This window comes from Perognathus longimembris, chromosome 15 (assembly GCF_023159225.1).
Source record: "Perognathus longimembris pacificus isolate PPM17 chromosome 15, ASM2315922v1, whole genome shotgun sequence".
Lineage (NCBI taxonomy): Eukaryota > Metazoa > Chordata > Mammalia > Rodentia > Heteromyidae > Perognathus > Perognathus longimembris.
This window is the reverse complement of record NC_063175.1, coordinates 1,526,515-1,546,406: the sequence shown is the minus strand read 5'-3', so window position 1 is coordinate 1,546,406 and position 19,892 is coordinate 1,526,515. Positions and strand designations below refer to the sequence as shown.

Below are 19,892 nucleotides of genomic sequence, written 5' to 3'. Positions count from 1 at the left end.
TTTAAAGTAGCTATTTCTTCAATGTCTTTTTTCTCCAATCATTAGACCAAGTTGCATTGTTTACAAAAATTTATTCATACAAATTTTACACACTTTATATAACAGTTATCAAAGTCCTACTTATAGATATCATGTGTGTAATAATACTTGATTAAGATGATTTTTATAATCAGTTGCACACAAAATAAGAGCTTCAAGACTAACATCTACCTAGATTATCACTATATCATCAATCTGCTCCAGTGTAGTAAGGCTCTTGGCATTTCTAAAAAGTATACAAAATATTTAACTGGTGATCACTATAAAATGCTTGCAACTAGCCACGGGAACACTAAATGAGACTTCATAAATAAAAGGCTAACTAGAGCCCTATTCACCAGTAACAGCTGACACAAATACAGAAAACTCTGCCCATTATCCAAGAAACAAATAATTAAGACTAAAATGCAAGCCGATGTGTTGCAGCATTGTAGGGCCACTAAATAGCCATCTGTGATTCGTGGCGATTTAAAAGGCGAAGAAAGGCACTAAAGCTGCAAACCGCATCCCGTGTCACATAGCCTGAGGAGACTGCAGGATTCAAGAAAGATTGATCCTGTAGCAGAACTCAGGCAGAGCTCGAATGCCTGTTTTCACTGTCTGCAATGGGATCTCCTGACAGCATCCATCTGGCCTGGGAATGCAATACAATTCTGTGTTCTTTGATGAAAGACTTCATATTGATCAGATCCAAACAGGAAAAAGAAAGAAAGGTCCTTTGAACTTTACAAACTAATGGTTAGGATTTTTTCTTCTTCTTTTTTCCAAAAGAAAATTGTGTCTGAAATTTAGGAGACTGGCTGGTTTGTCTGCTGCTGCTTGATCTGGTTGGTGGGTGATGGTTCTTTTGTTTATAAAGATTTGTCTATATGTTCACGAAATTGACAGGAAACAGACATGCTTTCTTAGCCAAGAAAGGGTGCAAGGGTGGGTGGTGGGAGTTTACTCACCTCACTCTTGACCACAGATATAAGATAGTACTCATATATATGAAGATGAGGTTTAAGTGGTTTATCAGCTCATCAAACTGAGCAACATATGAACACTACACATTCTAATATGACAAAGATTTCATTTTATGAAATAAATTTTACTAAGCAATAAAGCCATAATGTAGAAAAATACATTTTACCTACAAACTCAAGAAACAAGAAACAAAAGAAAACAGATTTAGTGCAGAATAAGTGGTAGCCACACAAGGGTTCCTAAACTTTACAATAAGTGCTTGCATCAAACAGTAACACACACACACACACACACACACACACACACACACACAAAACAAAACAAAACATGGGAAGCATTCACAAGTTTAAGAGAAATGGATGGAAAATGGTGAACTGTACTTAAACAGTGCAAGAGGATAGGAAGGAGTCTAAAGGAAAAGGGTGCTTTCTACAGAGCAGGGCTGGGGGAGGGCTGGGAATCCTGGCCATTTCACAAGACAAAAAGCATGGACAGCACTGGAGAAAAACACATTGTACTTTGTATCCATTTCCACTAATGCAGCACCCAAAATCAGTTAGGCAGTCGACCTGGGAAAGACTGGGCTTGTCCCCTGATTTCCAAATCTGGGTAGCCTGAAATGGGTCCTTCTTATAAGGCCCTCCCACTGCCTTGTGCTCTGCCTCTTCCAATACACCTCTATTTCCTTCTCTTGGATCCAATTGCCCTAGCTTTGAGATATTAGGTTACCTGGTAGATGGGGAAGTACAAAGAAGAGAGCTGTCTGTCCCAAGTCTGTCCCTCTGTGCCTCTGTCTGTCTCTCTCTGTCTCTGTCACTCTCTGTGTCTCTGTCTCTGTCTCTCTCTGTCTCTGTCTCTCTGTCTCTCTCTGTCTCTGTCTCTCTCTCTCTTTCTTTTCTCTCTCTCTCTCTCTTCTGTGCAGTTCCTAATCTCTTCCCACAGGGAATGGTGTGAATTCTGGGGAAAACATAATTTGGATAGAGCTGCTGGCTCATTAGAATTTCTTCCTGGGCTGAGAGTCTGAAGAGACAAGAACACATAAAAGGAAAGCCAAAGAAAGCCAAAGTATTGGAATTGCCACCCAGCCAAATGGACAATGCCCACTTGAGTTAGTTAAGCTGGGATTGGAGCAGCCTGCCCCAGAGACTCACTGGGAAAGATGCCCTTCAGCAATTCTCCAAATCATCACCTCAAAAATCTATCTCCCTGGAGCAGGGCAGCATTTGTTTATATACAGTAGCAAATGGTTCATAGTAATATGTTCAGGCCTGTGGTGGATAAAAATACTATCCTTTTAATTCCAGTTTACAAAAATAGGAGTAATATTCAAAACAATGATTGTCTAGTTTTCTATTTATTTTATATAAAAACATAAACAGCTCAGGCAAATTTTCAATCGATGTGCAAGCTTTGTATGAATTTTTCTCTATATATTTATATATTTTTTTAATATATAGATTTATAATATATATCTCAATAATTGGTCCACAAAGTATATCTGTGCATTCTCTAGTGCTTTGTAAAAAGAAAAAAACAATATTATTATCAAAATATCCATTTAATGGCTTTACTTCATACATAAATACATGTTTGGATTAGAACACATGAGCGGTGATGACTATTCGGTTTGGAAAACGACTTTTCACTGTGTCAGGGTTGCTGTGTACACGGGGTCGCTGGTAACTCCTGGCTACAAGTACGGTATGCGCCGTCCTTTGTTTTTAACCCTTTGTTTATACCTTTTCCCTAGGACGGCCGCTAAGTATTTCTTGACAGCCATTTGTTTCCGGTAGCGGCTGTAGCTGTCCGTGAAGATTCCGTCCGAGTGGCGTTTGGAGAGCGGCTCCGCGTCGTCGAGCGCGCCGCCGCCCAGGCTCCCGCTGCGCCGAGAGGGTGGGGGGGGGGGGAGAGGGTGGCGGGGCGGGAGACACAGATTCAATAGCTGCGGGGCGCAGGAGGACCCCACCCCACGCGGGAGCGCCCGGGGCCCGCAGGGCCCGCCCACCGCCATCCTAGGCCAGCCACGGGGAGGGCTGAGGTGGAGACACCCACTCCCTCAGCCCCTCCCTCCCCACTCAGGACTTTCAGGCCCTGAGTGCCCCAGAAAACCGCACCGCCCTTTCTCCAAACGCTGCCTTTTAAGAGTTCACCATCCGTGCGTTGGGGCTAAACCGCCCTAACTGTATCTTTAAACACCGCCCCCCCCCCATCTACAAAGCAAATGACCAAAGGGCCCCGCATGCCACGCGGGCTGCTGCCACGGAGTTTACATCGATCCCGCCAGTTCCTAATCGAAAGCGAGGACTCCTCTCCTTCTGCACGCGAACTTGAAAACGTGCTAATCATAGAAGTCGACAGGCTGTAGGCAACATTTTTTTTCACGTATGAATTATTCATGGAGAAAGTGTAATCTGTTTTCCCGTGAGCTTTATTAAAATGTTGCCTTCTGCGGAGATCGGCCTCGCAGATGCCCTGGCTCTGGGCTTGTCTGGCATGAGCAAAAACTGTTTGCCATAAATGTCCAAATTTAGTGAATTTGTTTACTTCGATTTGAATTTATAGCCAGTGCAAAGTCCCTCCTCTCAAAAAAAATTGTCATGCCGAAGAGACAGAACACAAAACATGACAGCAAGTCCTCCCTGGAACCCGCAAGGGTCGGGGTGGGGTGCCTGGGGCAGATTGCTTGGTTTCTCTCTTTTCATCTAAAACGGATCGAAATCCCTAGTTTTCCTATCCTCTTTCCCTCTCTCCGAGTCTCCAGGTCTGCCGCCGAATTCTAACCTGCAGCGGGCAGCCAAGTCCCCAGCGAACCGACCCCGGGTCGCGGACACCACACCCCACCCGGCCCCGAGAGCGCGCGCGGACCTAGAGGCCCGGGGCCCCGCCCTCCTCGTGCGCGCCCGCGCGCTCACCCACCCTGCGCCGCCCCCCCCGCGCGCGCGCGCGCTCCGGTCAGCTCTTTCCCAAACTCTTACCCCACACCCGGGGCCACGAGGGACTGCAGGTACTTCCTGGCGGACAGCTGGTCGAGCACTTTGCGGTAGGCCTGGTTAAGGATCCCGTGGGCGACATCTCTAACGGGGAGACAAAAGTGCGGGCCCAGGGCTCACTACCTCGGCCCCCAAGTGACGGCCAAGGCCCCATCCCGCGCCGAGCTGGCGTTCCACGAGCGACCGAGAAGCCCAGGAAGCTCAGCACCCCGGAGCTTCTCCTGGGAAGTTTCCGAGATGGAATCCTAAGATCCAGAATCCATCCTGGCCTCTGGAGGTGACAGGCGTGCATCTGGGCTCCCCATCCTGGCTCCCCACCACTGGGGCTCACGCTCTTAGACACTCCTCGGGCCACAGACCTTGAGTCCTCGGGCCCTCTGGTCCACCCAGATCCGCCCGCTACTAATTTTCTGTCGCTTCCCAGGGATCGGGCCCAGGAGAAGAGCGGCTTGGGGACTGTGAGGGAAGCAGAGCCCCTCGGCGGGCCACCCCCTGCCCCTCGGGCCCGCAGAGCCGAGGCGCGCGGCGCGGGCCCTACCTGCGGCCGGCGGGGTGGAGCTGGGCGTAGGCTTCGTGCAGCGCGGAGGCGGGGCTCCCGGCGCCAGGCGGCTCCGCGTCGTTCCAGTGCAGCAGCGGGCTGCCGTCCTCGTCGTAAGCCTCGTCCTCGGGCCTGCGGGGGAGCCAGAAGGAGTGGTCAGTTCAAGTCCCTCCCCAGCCCTACGAAGACCCTTCGGAAAGGGACTGCCCACCGATCGTTCCCGCTTCTGCAAAAGTCCCGAGCTGAGATCAGTCCTTCCTTTCAGAATGGGGGGGGGGGGTGGGGCTGCGTGGGGGAGGGGCGGGAACAAACCCTACCGAAATGTCTGCCCCGTTGGGCGGCTCGCCCACCCCAGCCCTTGACAGATAAAGGGTTGCCCTGGCAGATCGCCGCCTCAACGAGCCGCGAGAAACCGAGAGTCCAAGCCAACCCAGCGTGCCTCACCACCGACAAGGACAGTGGCCCACCGCTCCTGGCGCCCCAGCTTTCCCCCCAAGTAGCGAAGAGCGCGATGAGAAAGGTCCTAAAGGGAAGCGACGGCCCACATAGGGGCTAGAAGGGGGCGGGGGGTGCTGATCGGAGTGGAGAGGACGGGTGGATGGGTGTGCAGTGGCCAGGTCCGCCAGCCACCCCCGCCCAAGACTCTAAGCCCAGGAGCCCCCAGGGGAGCCCTTCCCCGCGCAGATGTAGGTCGCGGAGAACCTCCAAGCTTCTATTCTGGGCCGGAGAAAATCTAGCAGGAACGTGAATAATAGATGCCCCTAAAGTTAGCTTTGGGGGCGACTCGTTGTGTCTGAGCACTCCGGTGCCTCTCCACCCAGAGAAAAAAGTGCCAGGCACGTGGAACTTTGAAAATATCTGGGGGCGAAGTGAAGAGGCTTTTTGAATCCATTAAATAAACAGTTTAGCTCATCCGTTAGCGGTGGGTGGCCAGTGCCACTGGATCCCACTTTCTTCCCGGAGCAGGGGAAGTGACTACAGGGGAAATCCACATTCCGCGGGGAGCCGGACGAACCCACAACTCGTCCCGCACTAGGCTCCTCCATCCTTGATACAAAACGTAAAGAAATGGGTTGAAACTCAAAGCCCATCGCTTGGGAAAGTGTCCGGGACAGGTGGCACTCACTAACGGGGCCGCAGTCCCCTTGGTCAGCCTGTTTGCCGGTCCTCCATTACTGGAGAGGCCAGAGCAAGACGAGCTCGTCTCTCCGTAACGGGGTCTTTCTAGCCGCTTTCTGCACTGTGCCCACTGGCAAGACCCCTCAGACAGTCTAGAGTGCGTCTCCGCCGCCCAGGCGAAGGTTCGCGCCCCCTCCCGCCAAGCTTGGGCGCGGCCCCCCGGAGTGGCCCCGCCGCCTCGGCCCCGCGCACCGCCGCCCGGGCCCCGCGCTCCGCCCATCCCCGAGCGCCACCGGCGCTGACACTCGCTGCCCAGCTCACTCCCACCGTCCCGCACATCGGCAGGGGGTTCTGGGGCTGCAATCGTTGCCCAAGCTGTGGTGCACGATTAGAAACCCAGGGTTAAGGAGGAAATGGAAAGGGGGAAAAAAGACAGAAAGAAAGAAAAAGCTAAGGTTCCAGCACCGTGAGATGCGCCCCGCGCCCGCTCCAGCCCACCCGCCTGCCAGCTTTCTCTCCCCCCCCCCCCTCCTCCCTGGCTTTCTCCCCTCGCAGTGCCATGCTTGTTATTCTGCACTCTCAAGTCGTCTTTCCTTAACCGTAGCCGGCCAACACGCCCCCCAAACCCCCGCGCCCCAAGACGAGTGCGGGACTCAAACTCCGGTTGGAACCCGGATCCCTAGGGAAAGCTCCCCAACGGAAAGAACCGGACTGGGAGGCTGAGGCAGGCGGAGAGCGGGAGACCCCGCCCCAATAGTCCCGAACCCGCCAGAACAAAGCCAAGTCGCACGCTCAACCCCAGGCCTAGCTCTGGGAGCTCGGAGCTCAAGAGCTCCGAACTCCGTCCGTAGAAGCCAAACTGGGGACCCCACACAGACCCCTCCTCTGAAGCAGGCTTGGGGAGGGGCCGAAGCTCAGCAGCTCCGGCCGAGCCCCTGGGCTCCGGGGGGCTGGAGGAGGGGCGCCCGGCCCCAGGGCGTCCCGTCTGCTGGCTTGGCTTAGCTTGGGCTGGAGGACGAGGTGGGGGTGGGGGCAAAGCCAAAGCTGGGCAAGATGAAAGGGGCGATGCTTAATAACCTGTACCCAGAGACCTGCAGAAAGAGGACCGTGAAACATCCGGCGAAGAGAAGCCCCAGCCCAGCCTAGATGCCCAAGACTTACCTGATCCCGGGGAAACGGAGTCCGGCAGCGGCAGGTGAGCAGTAGACGCTGCTGTGCATGATTATCCCGTAGACCAGCAGGGCCAGCCTGGCTCCGCTGCACATGGTCATTCTGCGCAGGATGGAAAAGAGGGCACGCAATGCTGAGAATGCCCTGGCCTTCCACCCTCCTGCCCCTAGAAACTCTGGAGCTGGGGGAGAGAGCTAGGCTCTGGCTCCTGGGAATGAATAGCACTTAGCCACAGTCGGCGTGCACCTGGCCACTTGCTAGACTTAGGATGGGGGGAATAGTGTATGCATATACTCAGTGCCCAATAACTAGCCAGCCCTGGAACAGCTAACTCGTACCCTGATGCCTATACCAGAAAGAGAAAAAATATACATCCATAGGCAAAACGGCGCTATTCAACTCTTACCCCTGCTGGCGAAGGTTTGCTGCCAAGTAGGACGGCGGGCAAAGGGCTCCTTCGAGTTTCTGCCCTGGAATCAGAACCCGAGAAGCATCGCCCGTCTGGCGCTGGTGTCCACGGAGAAGCCGCAGCGATGCGCAGGAGGAGCGGGAGGACTCGTTTGCTGAGGCTAGTATTCTGTTCAAAAGTTTGTACACGCACGAAACTAAGAGGGAGCGTGACACCGACAGAAGGGGGCGAGGAGAGAGAGGTGGGAGCCAAAAGAGATGCGGAGCCAAGGGGGAGAGAGAGGGAAGTGGCCCTAAATCCACTGGGAGAAAGAATCGAGATTAAGGAAAAGAAGAAAAGTCCGAGGAAAAGGAGAGGAAGGAAAGGGGGGAGGGCTGGCTGCGGGGCCGGCCGGCCTCTACCGGGTCAGGAAGCTGCGAGAGTCCGTAGCTCCTTCTCCACTCCGAGGTCGGTCTGGCTGCCTGTGAAGGTGCGGCTGCTTCTGTTGCTGCTGCCAGTGGTAGCAGAGTGACCGGCTTTCTGCTGGTATTTATATGTGCAGTTAGCACACCATCTATCCGAACATGGTTTCAGGAGAGCTCTCTGTGTCAACATCTGTCTGCCTGTTGCCTTTAAGTACAGACTATTTGTTGCACTGTTGCGCTCCGATTTTTATTCATGAAATGACTTCCTTTTTTTTTTTCTTCAGTCACGTAATGATCGAGTATCAGTAAAAGACGTCAGCATCCTGGTCCCTCAAGGAACATATTAACTATTCTGTGCTGTCCTCTAGGATGATAAAATCCGGAGTCATCGACTTCTCATAAACACCTTTCACTCATACAATCCAATTTTTAAGAAGTGCAATTATTTTGATGGTTTTCAATTTTACTCACTTTTCAAGGACAGGTAAAAAATTCAAAGAAATTGGAGAATGGTAAAAGTCGTGTTGTTGTTTTTTTAAAACTGCATGCCTCCTACTGTCTTTTTTTTTTTTTTTTTCTTCATCAAGCCCTATCAATGAGAGCTCTGGTCTCTGGAATTAAGCACCATCAAGCTCTCCTATTAATAAATTTGATTTGGATCTCCTAATTTCTTGCGTATGTTCTTTCAGATAGACAATTAAATGTGGAAGTCGTTTTGTTTTTAAAGGGAAGTCTTGGAGGATTTTCAGTAAATCTCTAATGAGTCTGGCTGTCGTTGACAGTCTGGCTAGGAGTAGATTGATTATGGAGCTTAGGCTGGGCCCAAGAGCTGGGCTAGTGGAGCTATCCAGGTCCTTGGTGCTGAATTGTTGGGGCGCAGATGCTCCCAATGTTGAAAATTGCCATTGCTTTAATTTTCAATAGTCTCTAAATCTGAAGCATTGGCAATAGTGCTATTAATGTGGCAATTCATTGTCTCAATCACCCCAGTGTTCAGATAGAGTCCCCCTTTTGCTGCATCATGAACATCCCAATGTGGACAGCCCTCTCACGCCCTGCCTTAGATTTTAGAGAAGAGCTTTCAGTGTCTCCTTCGTCCTTCTGTTTGGATCTCTCAATTTCCTGTTTGCACACCTTCACACTTTCTGTGGATCTTACTGGTTTTAAAAATTGAAACTGTGGCATCGTGTGTTCCACAAGAATTGAAATTTTAAGACTTTGAGAGTGAGAAATAGGATTTTTACACTTTCTTTACAAGTTGAATTCTGTAGAGAAATACAGACAGGCTGGAAAGGAGAAGAATCCAGAATGCAGTTTACTCACTGAGGCTTTCTAACAGAAATCACTTTCTTAGGAATAGTTCGTTTTTTTCTTTTTTAACTAAGATGACATAGGAAAGTGAAAGCAATAAGGAAAGCCCACATCTGTATTGAATCTTCCCAGCCTCCGAGCAATTCAAGAAAAGTTATGTCTACTCCAGTAAGAAATCATTGGTCTTATTTCTTTTAAAGGAAAATAACCATTAGTGTGCATTTTCACTATTTGGATCTTACAAACAAATTACAGGAAATTACAATTAAATGGCAGTATTTCCCGTTACTATGATTTGGATATAACATTCAAATAAGCTATTTTTAATTCTGCATCATTTTTTCTAAGACATAATGTTTTCCATTCTTAGTGACTTTCCCACTCTTGAGATTTAGTGCTTACTCCAAGAAGGCAAAGTTTTGCCTAGTTGGAGCCATGAATGGCCCAAACTTGTCCGTTTTCTCTGACTTGCTTCCTAGCCATGCTGTAGATCAGCCGTCTTCAAGAAAGCTTCCTATCATATCTATGTACATGGGTGTGTGTCTCTTTGTGTGGGCTGCATATGTTGGCTGGTTTGTGTTGTAGTTTACAGACATGCATTCTGTGTTCCGCTCAGCTTCAGCTTCCACACAAAGAGCCTGCGGTGAACAGGATGGGATAATCAAGCCAAAAACCTTCTAACTAAAGACGCCTAAAGCTATTCCCAACTGTGGCTGTCCTGCCTTGCACCCCGCTTCGCCTCAAAGGTGAGCCCCATTAAAAATCCGTGCTCAGTCCTCCCACGCGAATTCCGAAATGAGTTCAAGCTGGAGAAATAGCTGCAAATCTCCGAGATTTCCTTGCACAATTCACCACTGAGCGTTAGTAAAGGGAGCCACCAAGTGGGGAGTTTGTTGACTTCGCGGCCTGTTATTAAAGGGGAAACCACAAATAGGATGAACTGTAGGGTGGAGGGCCTTGCAGAAGTCTGATCTCTGCCTGAGACCTGCAGGTATCACCTGCACCTGCCCCGTGTGTGGGCATTCTCAGAGGGAAACTCGGGGCCCTGCTTCCCAAGCTCAGAAACCTGTACGCGTGAACCCCACGGGCTGGAGTGACCGACCAAGCCTAGAACGTCATAGTTCCTGGTCACTGAATTCCAGAAAAGCTGTCCCATCTGCCAAGAAGCAATTTAGGGACCCACCCAGCCTCGCCCTTGGCTGCCTGGGGGACCCAGCCTCAGATAGCAATCGCTCCCCGGCCAGCCAATGGCACTAATTGGACTAGTTTGGCATGTCCCAGCAGGGACGCCTTCTGCTCCTTGAAATCTGGGGGTGGAGGGAACCTGGTCTTGGAGAAGCCACTGGCAGCTAAACATGGCTCCAGGGTCCCGCAGCAACTGCGCAACAACGTCGATTGCACCTAACTAGTTAAGTCCACCGACAAGAACCAAGAGGGCGCACCCTTTAAGCTTTCTTTGGGTTGGAAGGTATAAAACCACCTCCGTAACTCCCCCTCTGGAGAGTGGGAACTTGCTTTTAAACTCTGGGAGGCCCTCAAGCACCGGCAGTGCTGCGTGGGAAGGGAGTGGACTTGGTCTCCGAGACCTATTGTGGAGCAGCTCAGAGGAGACGACCCGCAGCCTGGACTGTGGCTCTCTGCACGCCGGGCTTAAGGTGCTGGGCGGAGCCACGGATCCAAAGGACCCTTCTACAGAAGCACCCCGGGCAAAGCGAAGTAGCAGGGAAGCTGGAGGGAGAGGATACTGGGGAGGAAGATAACTGGAGAAAGAACCTTCTAATTTTATATTTTATTCCTACCCAGTTTCTCTCACACAAAGGGATTTTTATATCCTCCTACGGTGACTGAGGTTAAGAGCGTGGTTAAAAAAAAAAACCCTCCAGATTTCCTAAATAGGGAGGGGTCCAGAAGTGGAACTTCCTGTTTACAGAGAACACACAGGAAATGTCAAGCCTTCTTCCCGACAGCCCCACTCCTTCCCCTCATCCTTTGGCAGACCACGTTTCTGGGCTAGCAAAGTTTCTCCCCCCACAATGAAAGCAAAGTCAGCAATGTTATTATACCTGGAATAATGGTCAGTTCGACAAGTTAAGAGAACCAAGAAACTCTTCAGGGAGAAAAGTCTCACCTGTGTGCTCCCTGAGTCAGAGTGACTGACAAAGATGTCAGGGGTCAAAGTTTATGGAAATACTTGTTGGAAATGATGAACCTGTCTGTGTCCGCTCCTTTTGATTTCCTTAGTCCTTTCAGATAGGAAAAACAGTGTCTGATTTGATAGGGCAAATGGTAGCTAAAAGTCAAACTAACCACTTTCCTGAATTGTTCTCTCTCCTGCCTCCCACCCCGGAGATGTCCTTTCTGATGTCCAAGTCTTAGACCATGAGTCAACCCTCAATTCAAAGAATTATTTAGCCTTTGGAATAGATTGTTCTATTCAAACAGGAAGAATATGTCTAGTAGGTTTACTGAGTATTAGTTTGTAAATGGTTTCACAACACGAATGAATGCTATAGTATTTGTATTGTCCTGTCTCCCAAGTTCCAGCTCTTTGAACCACCTGTATTTGGGCCACCTATTTACCTCAACCTAAACACAAGGTTTTGTGGATATCTTCATCCTGGTTATCCTTTTCCAGACCCCATTTGCAAATCACTGGTGAGCCAAACCATCTTTGCCTTATGAATATGAGTGAAGCAGGACTCAGTTCTCTAGGTAAGATTTCCACTCCTTTCCTCTGGTCCCCAGTCACTTATAACTCCCCATACTTTTACATGAGTCACTTTCCATTCTTTTGGTTACTTGCCTGCCTACATTGCCCTTCACCACCCACTCCAACAGACTGTGGTTGACCATATAAAAAGAAGTGTTTGTACAAAGCATCCTCACACATTCCTAATGTAAATAATACCAAACCAAGATTGGTAACCCATGCACTCTCATTCAGTTCTTTTGTAGCCAGGACTTAGCAGAAGCACGGGGTTCTAGTGAGTGCTTCTGGTGAACAAGCTCTCCTCTGGATGACAAAGTGAATTATAACCCTGTATTCAATTTCACTCTCAACTTTCTCTCCTCTGACTCTTCCAGCAAATGCAATGACTAATGACTCACTTCATGCCAATTACACCTGGAGGGAAACCCAAATGTTCTGCAATAGAACATCATGACCATCACTTAGTGGACTGCATGCATCATGCTCTTCTGAACTCACTGTGAAGTAAGGAGCTGATGAGAGTCATGACTTTTCTGACCTTCTGATTGGTAATGCCTCTGAAAACAACCTAACTACATGAACAAAGCATTTCTCTCTAACCCAGATGGCAGTATTGAATATTCATTGGGCCTCAGTGAACCAGGAAATTTTGTGGGTTGTTTCAAGACACGAAGTAGACAGCACAAGAAAAGACAGGTTGTAACTTTTCCTGTGGGTTTGAGTGATTTCAACTATCCCACATAGATGCCTCTTGTAAGGCCTACTTATCTGAGGATTCATTTACTAAATGCTATAAACATATACCCCAGAGTTCACTGAGTAGCATCCACCCAAATCTCCTGAGATTTCCAAAACAAATCCTCTTAAAAACTTAGGAAAAGGAAAGTCTTATTTTCTTCAGTCTAAATTCCCTTTTCATAAAAGGCTTAACTACTGGTGAAAAATCTTGGAAAATATCCATGAAATCCAATATCAGCTTCTGAAAATGTTGAAAGAGGAAAATATCTGAAAAATAAAACAAGGCATTTATGTGTAAAGCAGAATATGAGATTGCTTATGAGTTTGATAACATCCAAAATCTCTCCCTCTTGCACTCAGACTATCTTACCAATGAGTAGAAATATAATAGTATTTTGTAGACTTTGCTTTTCATCATCCTTTTAACTAGCACTATGTGGTAATAGATCTGTAAATACTTTTATCCTTTTTTTTTTTCAGTACTGGGGATTAAACTCAGAGCCTCATTCTTGCCAAGTCAGGTACTACACCACTTGAGCCATACCTCCAGCCCTTTCTGGCTATAGTCTATAGGGTCTTGCTTTATGTCCAGGCCAGCTTGGACTACAAACCTTCTACTAGTGCTTCTCCATGTTGCTGGAAAAAAAGATACATCTATAACTATACCCAACCATTGTGCTTCCTCTATAATTAGAATAATAGGTGTGTACAATGGCATCTAGCCATTGCATACTGGAGTTATCAACTTTTATGTCCAGGGCTGGAAAACTCCTAGTCTCTGCCCTCCAAATAGCTAGCATTACAACTTGAGCCACCATGTCCAGCTGAAATACTTTTTTCTAAGTGCTCAAAATTGAACACAAACCTATACATCCTAACCAAATGCTCTACCACTGAGCTACATTGTCAGCCCGTACAAATACACTTAAAATATTTCACTAACAAAATATATACAGGCATGATTATTTTATTAAAACTTAGTGTCCTCATAGAAAATAATTATATATGTCATGAATTTACTGTTTGAAAACTGTTTGCTTAAATTGTCTTAAATCTTCTTCCAAAAGGGGCTGTATAATGTTGCCCAGTTAACAACAATAATAGTATTGAGTCTTGCTAGTATTTGGCCCCTATATTCTCAACCTGTTTGCCAAGTTTGTTTCTACTACATTGGAGTCCATTAAGCTACAAGTAGTCATGAAAATGGAGCCTCATATAAATTTTGTCTCCCAAAGTTTTGCCCTGGGCCACTGCAACAGTGCACAGACCATGTCCAATCCACCTAGAGACTTTTCCAAAGGATCCCAAATTTCATACCCCTCACCACCCTCTTTCAGCAGGAAGCAGCAAAAGAAGTGGCCACCCTCATTCTCTAATGGCAGTTAGGGGTACCATCTGACAAGGAGGAAAGCAAGGAAGTTAGACCCATTACTTCCAAGTTAAGGATAGAAGCTGTCAGGTAGGACAGGTTCCAATATGGCAGGTGGAATGATGCAGCAAGAAATGCACACAGGTGGCATCTCCAGCCTCCAACCAATCAAAAGCCCCTTTCATACTCACACATGGAGACAGTATCCAATCATAGGGGAACTTCCATGCTTGTGCTCTGAAGGGGAGGCAATACCAATCAGGAGACCTGGTAGAGCACATTTCCATCTACCATTCAACCAACCAGACAAGGAGCTCACCCTTAGGCTAGAAGAAGGAAGTGACTTTGTATCAGGTGACCCCTGAGAAAAACTGTGACATCCAATTTCTGGACCCCTCCTTGCATAAGGAGTCCTTATTTCTTTCATTTTCAAATAATTGGCCTGCTTTAAACAACAACAAAATAACGACTAAGCAAACAGTCTGCTATCTTACTTACTGCTCACAACATTCTTTGTAGACACTAATGTTACTTCCATTTTACAGATGAGAAATTAAGGCTCAAAGAAAGCAGATATTTACTCAAATTCAAACTCATGTTTTAGTAACTCCAGAGAGACTTAATGACCAGAGTATGTTATATTGGCTTCCATATTTCCTATAGAGTTGTTATAAACCAAAATTATTCACATCCACTTTAATCTAATTTGACTCAACTGAGAAGTAAATTGGTTTCTTACTAATTTTTCAATTAAAAAGTACCTTTAATTCAGTTGAAATCAAATGCATTCATCACAGTTGAAACTGGCTGTACTATATTAGAAACATATCCCCTACTTATGGGGTATGATTTATAAAAAAAATAGGTGTGCATCTAAAAAGCATGTACATTAATAGCATACTGTATATTCATTATATATACCAAGTTGTTCAAAAGGTTAAGTGTCTTGCTGCCCCAAGTCATTATTTAAAATGATTTCATACTTAAGAATGCAGCAAAAGATGTTTTCAGTTAAAAAAAAAATCAGGGGCTGGGAATATGGCCTAGTGGCAAGAGAAGCCTCATATACATGAAGCCCTGGGTTCAATTCCCCAGTACCACATACATGGAAAATGGCCAGAAGTGGCGCTGTGGCTCAAGTGGCAGAGTGCTAGCCTTGAGCAAAAGGAAGCCAGGGACAGTGCTCAGGCCCTGAGTCCAAGGCCCAGGACTGGCAAAAAAAAAAAAAAAAAAAAATCAATAGTTTAAGCTCATCATTCAAAACCCATGATATCATCATATATTAAATCATGGTGTAATTCAATACCACAGAGCCATATGATCAAGGGTGAGTCAAGACTTTGGTGAGTCAACTGAGATGATATATATGAAAATATTTTACAGTAGATCATAGACCACTAGAAATGAACCTTTCTTCAGCTCCTGCAACAGCAGTAATATTCTCTATGTTAGCAAATGTTTTCTCATTTAATCTTACTGCCCTGTGAGGTAGGTAAAGTAGTTTTCTCCCTAGTTTTACTGATGTAGAATTGGAACTTATTCTAAGGTTAATTAACTTACCCAGAGCTAACAAAGGACAAAGAAAGGTTTCACACCTAGAACTGACCATTGTGCCAGTCATGAGCTTTTGCCTAACATCTGGCCTCCCTGTTGTTGCTGCATAATTAACATCATTTACAAGGGGAAAAGAGGTGTACATTTTTTTTTTCTTAAGCCATGATTGTTTAACAAAATATCAGTGTTTTTTTTTTTGTTTGTTTGTTGGCCAGTCCTGGGCCTTGGACTCAGGGCCTGAGCACCTTCCCTGGCTTCTTCCCACTCAAGGCTAGCACTCTGCCACCTGAGCCACAGTGCCCCTTCTGGCCGTTTTCCATATATGTGGTGCTGGGGAATCGAACCGAGAGCTTCATGTGTAGGAGGCAAACACTCTTGCCACTAGGCCATATTCCCAGCCAAAATATCAGTTTTAACATAAGCTTTAAGAACTGTTTTTGCTTATCTACTGACATTGTAAAATAAATAAAGCTATTTGTAACTGTCATTTCTAAGAACATTTGAACAGAGATAAGTAAATAAGGTTTCACTCACAGATATTTTAAAATTTGATAAGGTTTCATCACTTAAAATACTGTAGTGGGTTGGTGGCTCAAGTGGTATAGCACCTGTCTAACAAGCTCAAGGGCTTATGTTCAAACCTCAGTACTCACAAAAGAAAAAAAAAAGACCTAAAAGTAGAAGGCCTAGAGGCTGAAAGCATGCCTTAAATGGTAGAGTGCTTGCATGAGGCCTTGAACTCAATCTCTAGTATGATAACACAGAATAAAACTAAACATCCAGTATGATATTGGCAAAATATTAGATCAAAGTATATAAATATAAAAAAAGTACTAGTATCTAATTTCCAGTGGAAAGAGAATACTGGAATAACTGACTAACCATTTAGGAAAAAAATACACTGATACTTTGTATTCTAAAATAATATAAAATACATTGAGGTAGATATAAATACATAAATAAAATCACAAAAGCTAAAAATACATATATTTAATTTTAGAATTATAAGGAAATTTTTTTATTATAAAGGTGATGTACAGAGGGGTTACAGCACCCAGTTTTTCCCCTCCAGGCTTCCCCCACACCAAGTTGTGTAGTTCATTTCCAACATAGTGTCTAGTGAATATTACTGCTGAATTAGTTCACCCATTGTGCCACCATTTCTGTGCTTCTACCCCTCCCCAAATCAGATAAACTTATATCTAAGTCAAAGGGTACAGAAATCAAAAGAAGCAACAAAAGGGAAAAACAGAAAAGAAAAAAACACAAACAGTACAATAAAAAAAAAAAACCTCTTGTTTCCATTTCCTGGAGTTCATTTCAATAAGCTTCATTTTATATGATCATATGCATAGAGCAATTTAGACTTTGTTATGCTCTCCTAAGAATATCCTCCTTTAGTCTCACTGTGTAAAGGTTTAGAGTCTTGTTGTCTAAGTGTAATTTTCATCTTTTACTATCCATTGGGTTTGCCTGTAGATTTATAGGCACATTCCAAAGGCTACAAATGAGGGAAACCATGAAACCTATGTTTCTTTTGATCTGGCTTACTTCACTTAACATAATTTTTTCCAAGTCTTTCTATCTCTTACATGTGGGGCAATGGCATTCTTTCTGTTGGAAGCATAGAATTCCATTGTGTGTGTTTATGTGTGTATATATATACATATGTGTGTATGTGTATGTGGATATATATGTGATATATATACATATATGTATATATAATATACATATTTATCACATTTTCTTGATCCATTCATCCACTGAGGGGCATCTGGGTTGATTCCATATCTTAGCTATTGTAAACAATGCTGCAATGAACCTCATTGTACTGGTGGCTTTACTGTGGCCTGGTTTGTGGTCAATTGGATAAATGTTCAGGAATGGGATTGCTGGGTTATAGAGTGAAAGGATATGTCCCGGCCATCCCAGAGGACCATGTGGAGCTCATCACAGACAGGAGAAGAAGGTTCATAAGGAGGTTTATTAGTGGGGCCATAGTTCCCATGGAGAGGGAGCTACATGGCGTCTGCACCTTATCCAGGTGGCAGCTTCTCTCTGTGGGGGTAAAGGGGAAGTAGGTAGGTAGTGAGTAGGAGTGGCTCATTAGGTATGGGTGGATCTGGGGGCTGTGGGAGGAGCTGAGGACCTGAGGCTAGGGAAATGCTAACATAGAGAACTCTATGTTTAGTCTCCATACTGCTTCCTGGAGTGGTTGAATGAGTTTACATTCCTACAAACAGCATGGTAGTGTTCCCTTTTGGCCACATCCTAGCCAGCATCTCTTATTGTTAATTTCTTCATAATGGCCATTCTAACTGGGGTGAGGTAGAATCTCAATGTTGCCTTGATTCACATTTCTTTTATGGCCAGAGATATTAAACATCTCTTTATGTGTCTACTGGCCAGTCTTACTTCTAAGAAGTATCTTTGTAAACCTTTAGCCCATTTATTAATTGTGTTATTGTTTCTTTGAAGTTTGTTTTTGAAGGGCTTAAGTTTTTGACAAAGTATATTTTAGATATGAGGTCCTTGTTTGACGCATAGCTAGTTAATATCTCCCATTCTGTGGGCTTTCCATTTATATTGCTAGCTATGTCCTTTGCCATGAAGAAATGCTTCTGTTTGATGCAGTCCTAAACAATTTCCCAGTATTTCTTTGATCTGTTGTGATTTTGGATCTTAGGAAGTTTTGACCCGTGCCAAGGATCCCTACTGTTTCCCCTACTCCTTCCTATAGTACTTTCAGGGTGTCTGGTTATAAGAAAAAAAAATAACTGATAATTAAACCATGAAGGAAGAAGTTGATGAATTGACTAAAACTTTTATTAAATTCCTCTGTGTTAAAAGAAAATTCACAGGCCAGAAATGGTAGGCCACACCTGCAGTCATAGCTACTAAAGCAGGCTAAGAAGTTAAAGTAGGAGCTTACAACAGTTACAAACTATCTTGGCCAACTTAGTGAGACCTTGTTTCAAACAAAAAGAAAAATCTACAAATAAATGTATGACACATGTAAAAACTTAGGGAAAAGTTGGCGTTACATATTAAATATGTGGAATTTAAATTTCAAAATACTGAAATGATTTGAAGAACACTATCCATAAAGAAAATATACTCACATGTAAATGAGAAGCCCTAAAGGACCTAAACAGCCAATTTACAAAATTAGAAACATGAATAGCCAGCAAATGTGCAACAAAAATTTCTTCAAGAAAAATTTCTTTCTCCAAATGGGTAGGCAGTGTCCTGCCCTTTCATAGGAAATAACATATTAGTCTTTTTTTCTTATTTATTGTCAAAGTGATGTACAGAGAGGTTACAGTTTCATACACTAGGTGTTGGGTACATTTCTTGTACTGTTTGTTACTCTTATTTCTTTATATCTGTATACTTTGCATGTACTCTCTTGATGTGTTAGAGGTAGCACAAGAATTTACACAAGCTCACATTATTTCTAAAAGCTTACTTTTGTTATTTTGGTTCATTGGTCATTCATTTGTGCAGTGCTGGGGGATGAACACAGTACCTTGAAGATAGCAGACAAGCACAAATATATATATATATATATATATATATATATATATATATTTTTTTTTTTTTTTTTGCCAGTCCTGGGGCTTGGACACAGGGCCTGAGCACTGTCCCTGGCTTCTTTTTGCTCAAGGCTAGCACTCTGCCACTTGAGCCACAGCACCACTTCTGGCCATTTTCTGTATATGTGGTGCTGGGGAATTGAACCCAGGACCTCATGTATACGAGGCAAGTGCTCTTGCCACTAGGCCATATCCCCAGCCCCACAAAAATATATTTTTAATATAGAAAATTGGAACTACTTATTTGCATCACCAAACACACTAGGAAACATGCCCTCAAGCACTGCTGGCAGGAGTTTGTATTGATCCAACTTGTCCAGAGAAGGGTTTGTCAATTATGCATAAATTTAACCCACTGATTTTACTTCTATGAATTTATGCTGAGGAAATAAGCAAGGATGAATCTGTCCAACAATTAACTACAACCTCATTTACAGCACCATTGATTATACACAGAGCATTGGAAAACAAACATAAAATGTCCCACAATGGGGAATTCATTAAATTTCTTTTAGAACATCCTACAACAAAGCACAATGTCTATTATAAAATTACAAGATGACAGGATACTGTAAAAAAAAATCTTTAATGACATGAGAACATGTTTATATCATTAAAAAGAGTGAACCCAGCCAGGAGCTGATAGCTCATACCTAGAACCCTAGCTACTCAAGAAGGCTTTGATCTGAGGATTCTCATTGGTTCAAAGCCAAAACAAACAGAAAAGTATGTTAGACTCTTATCTCCGATTAACCAGCCAAAAGCCAGAAGTGGAAATATGAAGCATGTGGTAGAGTATCAGCCTTGTGTGGAAAAGTCAAGCAAAAGAATGAGGTCCTGAATTTAAGCCCCAGTACTGGAACAGAAAACAAACAACAAAAAAGACTGAACCAATTTTCTAAAAAATAAAAAAAAAATAGAAAATGTGTGTATCTGGAAGAATATATACCAAAACAATAAATGTCCATTATGTCCATTA

General features: G+C 45.0%; 1 protein-coding gene across 1 annotated transcript; it reads right to left on the bottom strand.

Moving 5' to 3' along the window:
- Positions 1-2,493: 2,493 nt before the first annotated feature.
- On the bottom strand, positions 2,494-8,999 carry Adcyap1 (adenylate cyclase activating polypeptide 1). Its single transcript, XM_048363638.1, has 5 exons — positions 7,229-8,999; positions 6,814-6,924; positions 4,534-4,665; positions 3,981-4,079; positions 2,494-2,885 (listed from the first exon to the last, which is right to left on the bottom strand). The coding sequence occupies exons 2-5, from the start codon at positions 6,921-6,923 to the stop codon at positions 2,696-2,698; spliced, it is 531 nt and encodes a 176-aa protein (XP_048219595.1). The 5' UTR covers position 6,924; positions 7,229-8,999; the 3' UTR covers positions 2,494-2,695.
- Between the last annotated feature and the right edge of the window lie 10,893 nt (positions 9,000-19,892).

What these genes read in the sequence shown, in the direction of transcription:
- Adcyap1 (XM_048363638.1), bottom strand. Translation starts at nt 6,923, where the DNA reads ATGACCATGTGCAGCGGAGCCAGGCTGGCCCTGCTGGTCTACGGGATA. An exon ending in CTCCACCCCGCCGGCCGCAG is followed by an intron (nt 4,080 to 4,533) that starts GTAGGGCCCGCG and finishes TCTCCCCGTTAG; the next exon opens with AGATGTCGCCCACGGGATCC. An exon ending in CTCGTGGCCCCGGGTGTGGG is followed by an intron (nt 2,886 to 3,980) that starts GTAAGAGTTTGG and finishes CTCTCGGCGCAG; the next exon opens with CGGGAGCCTGGGCGGCGGCG.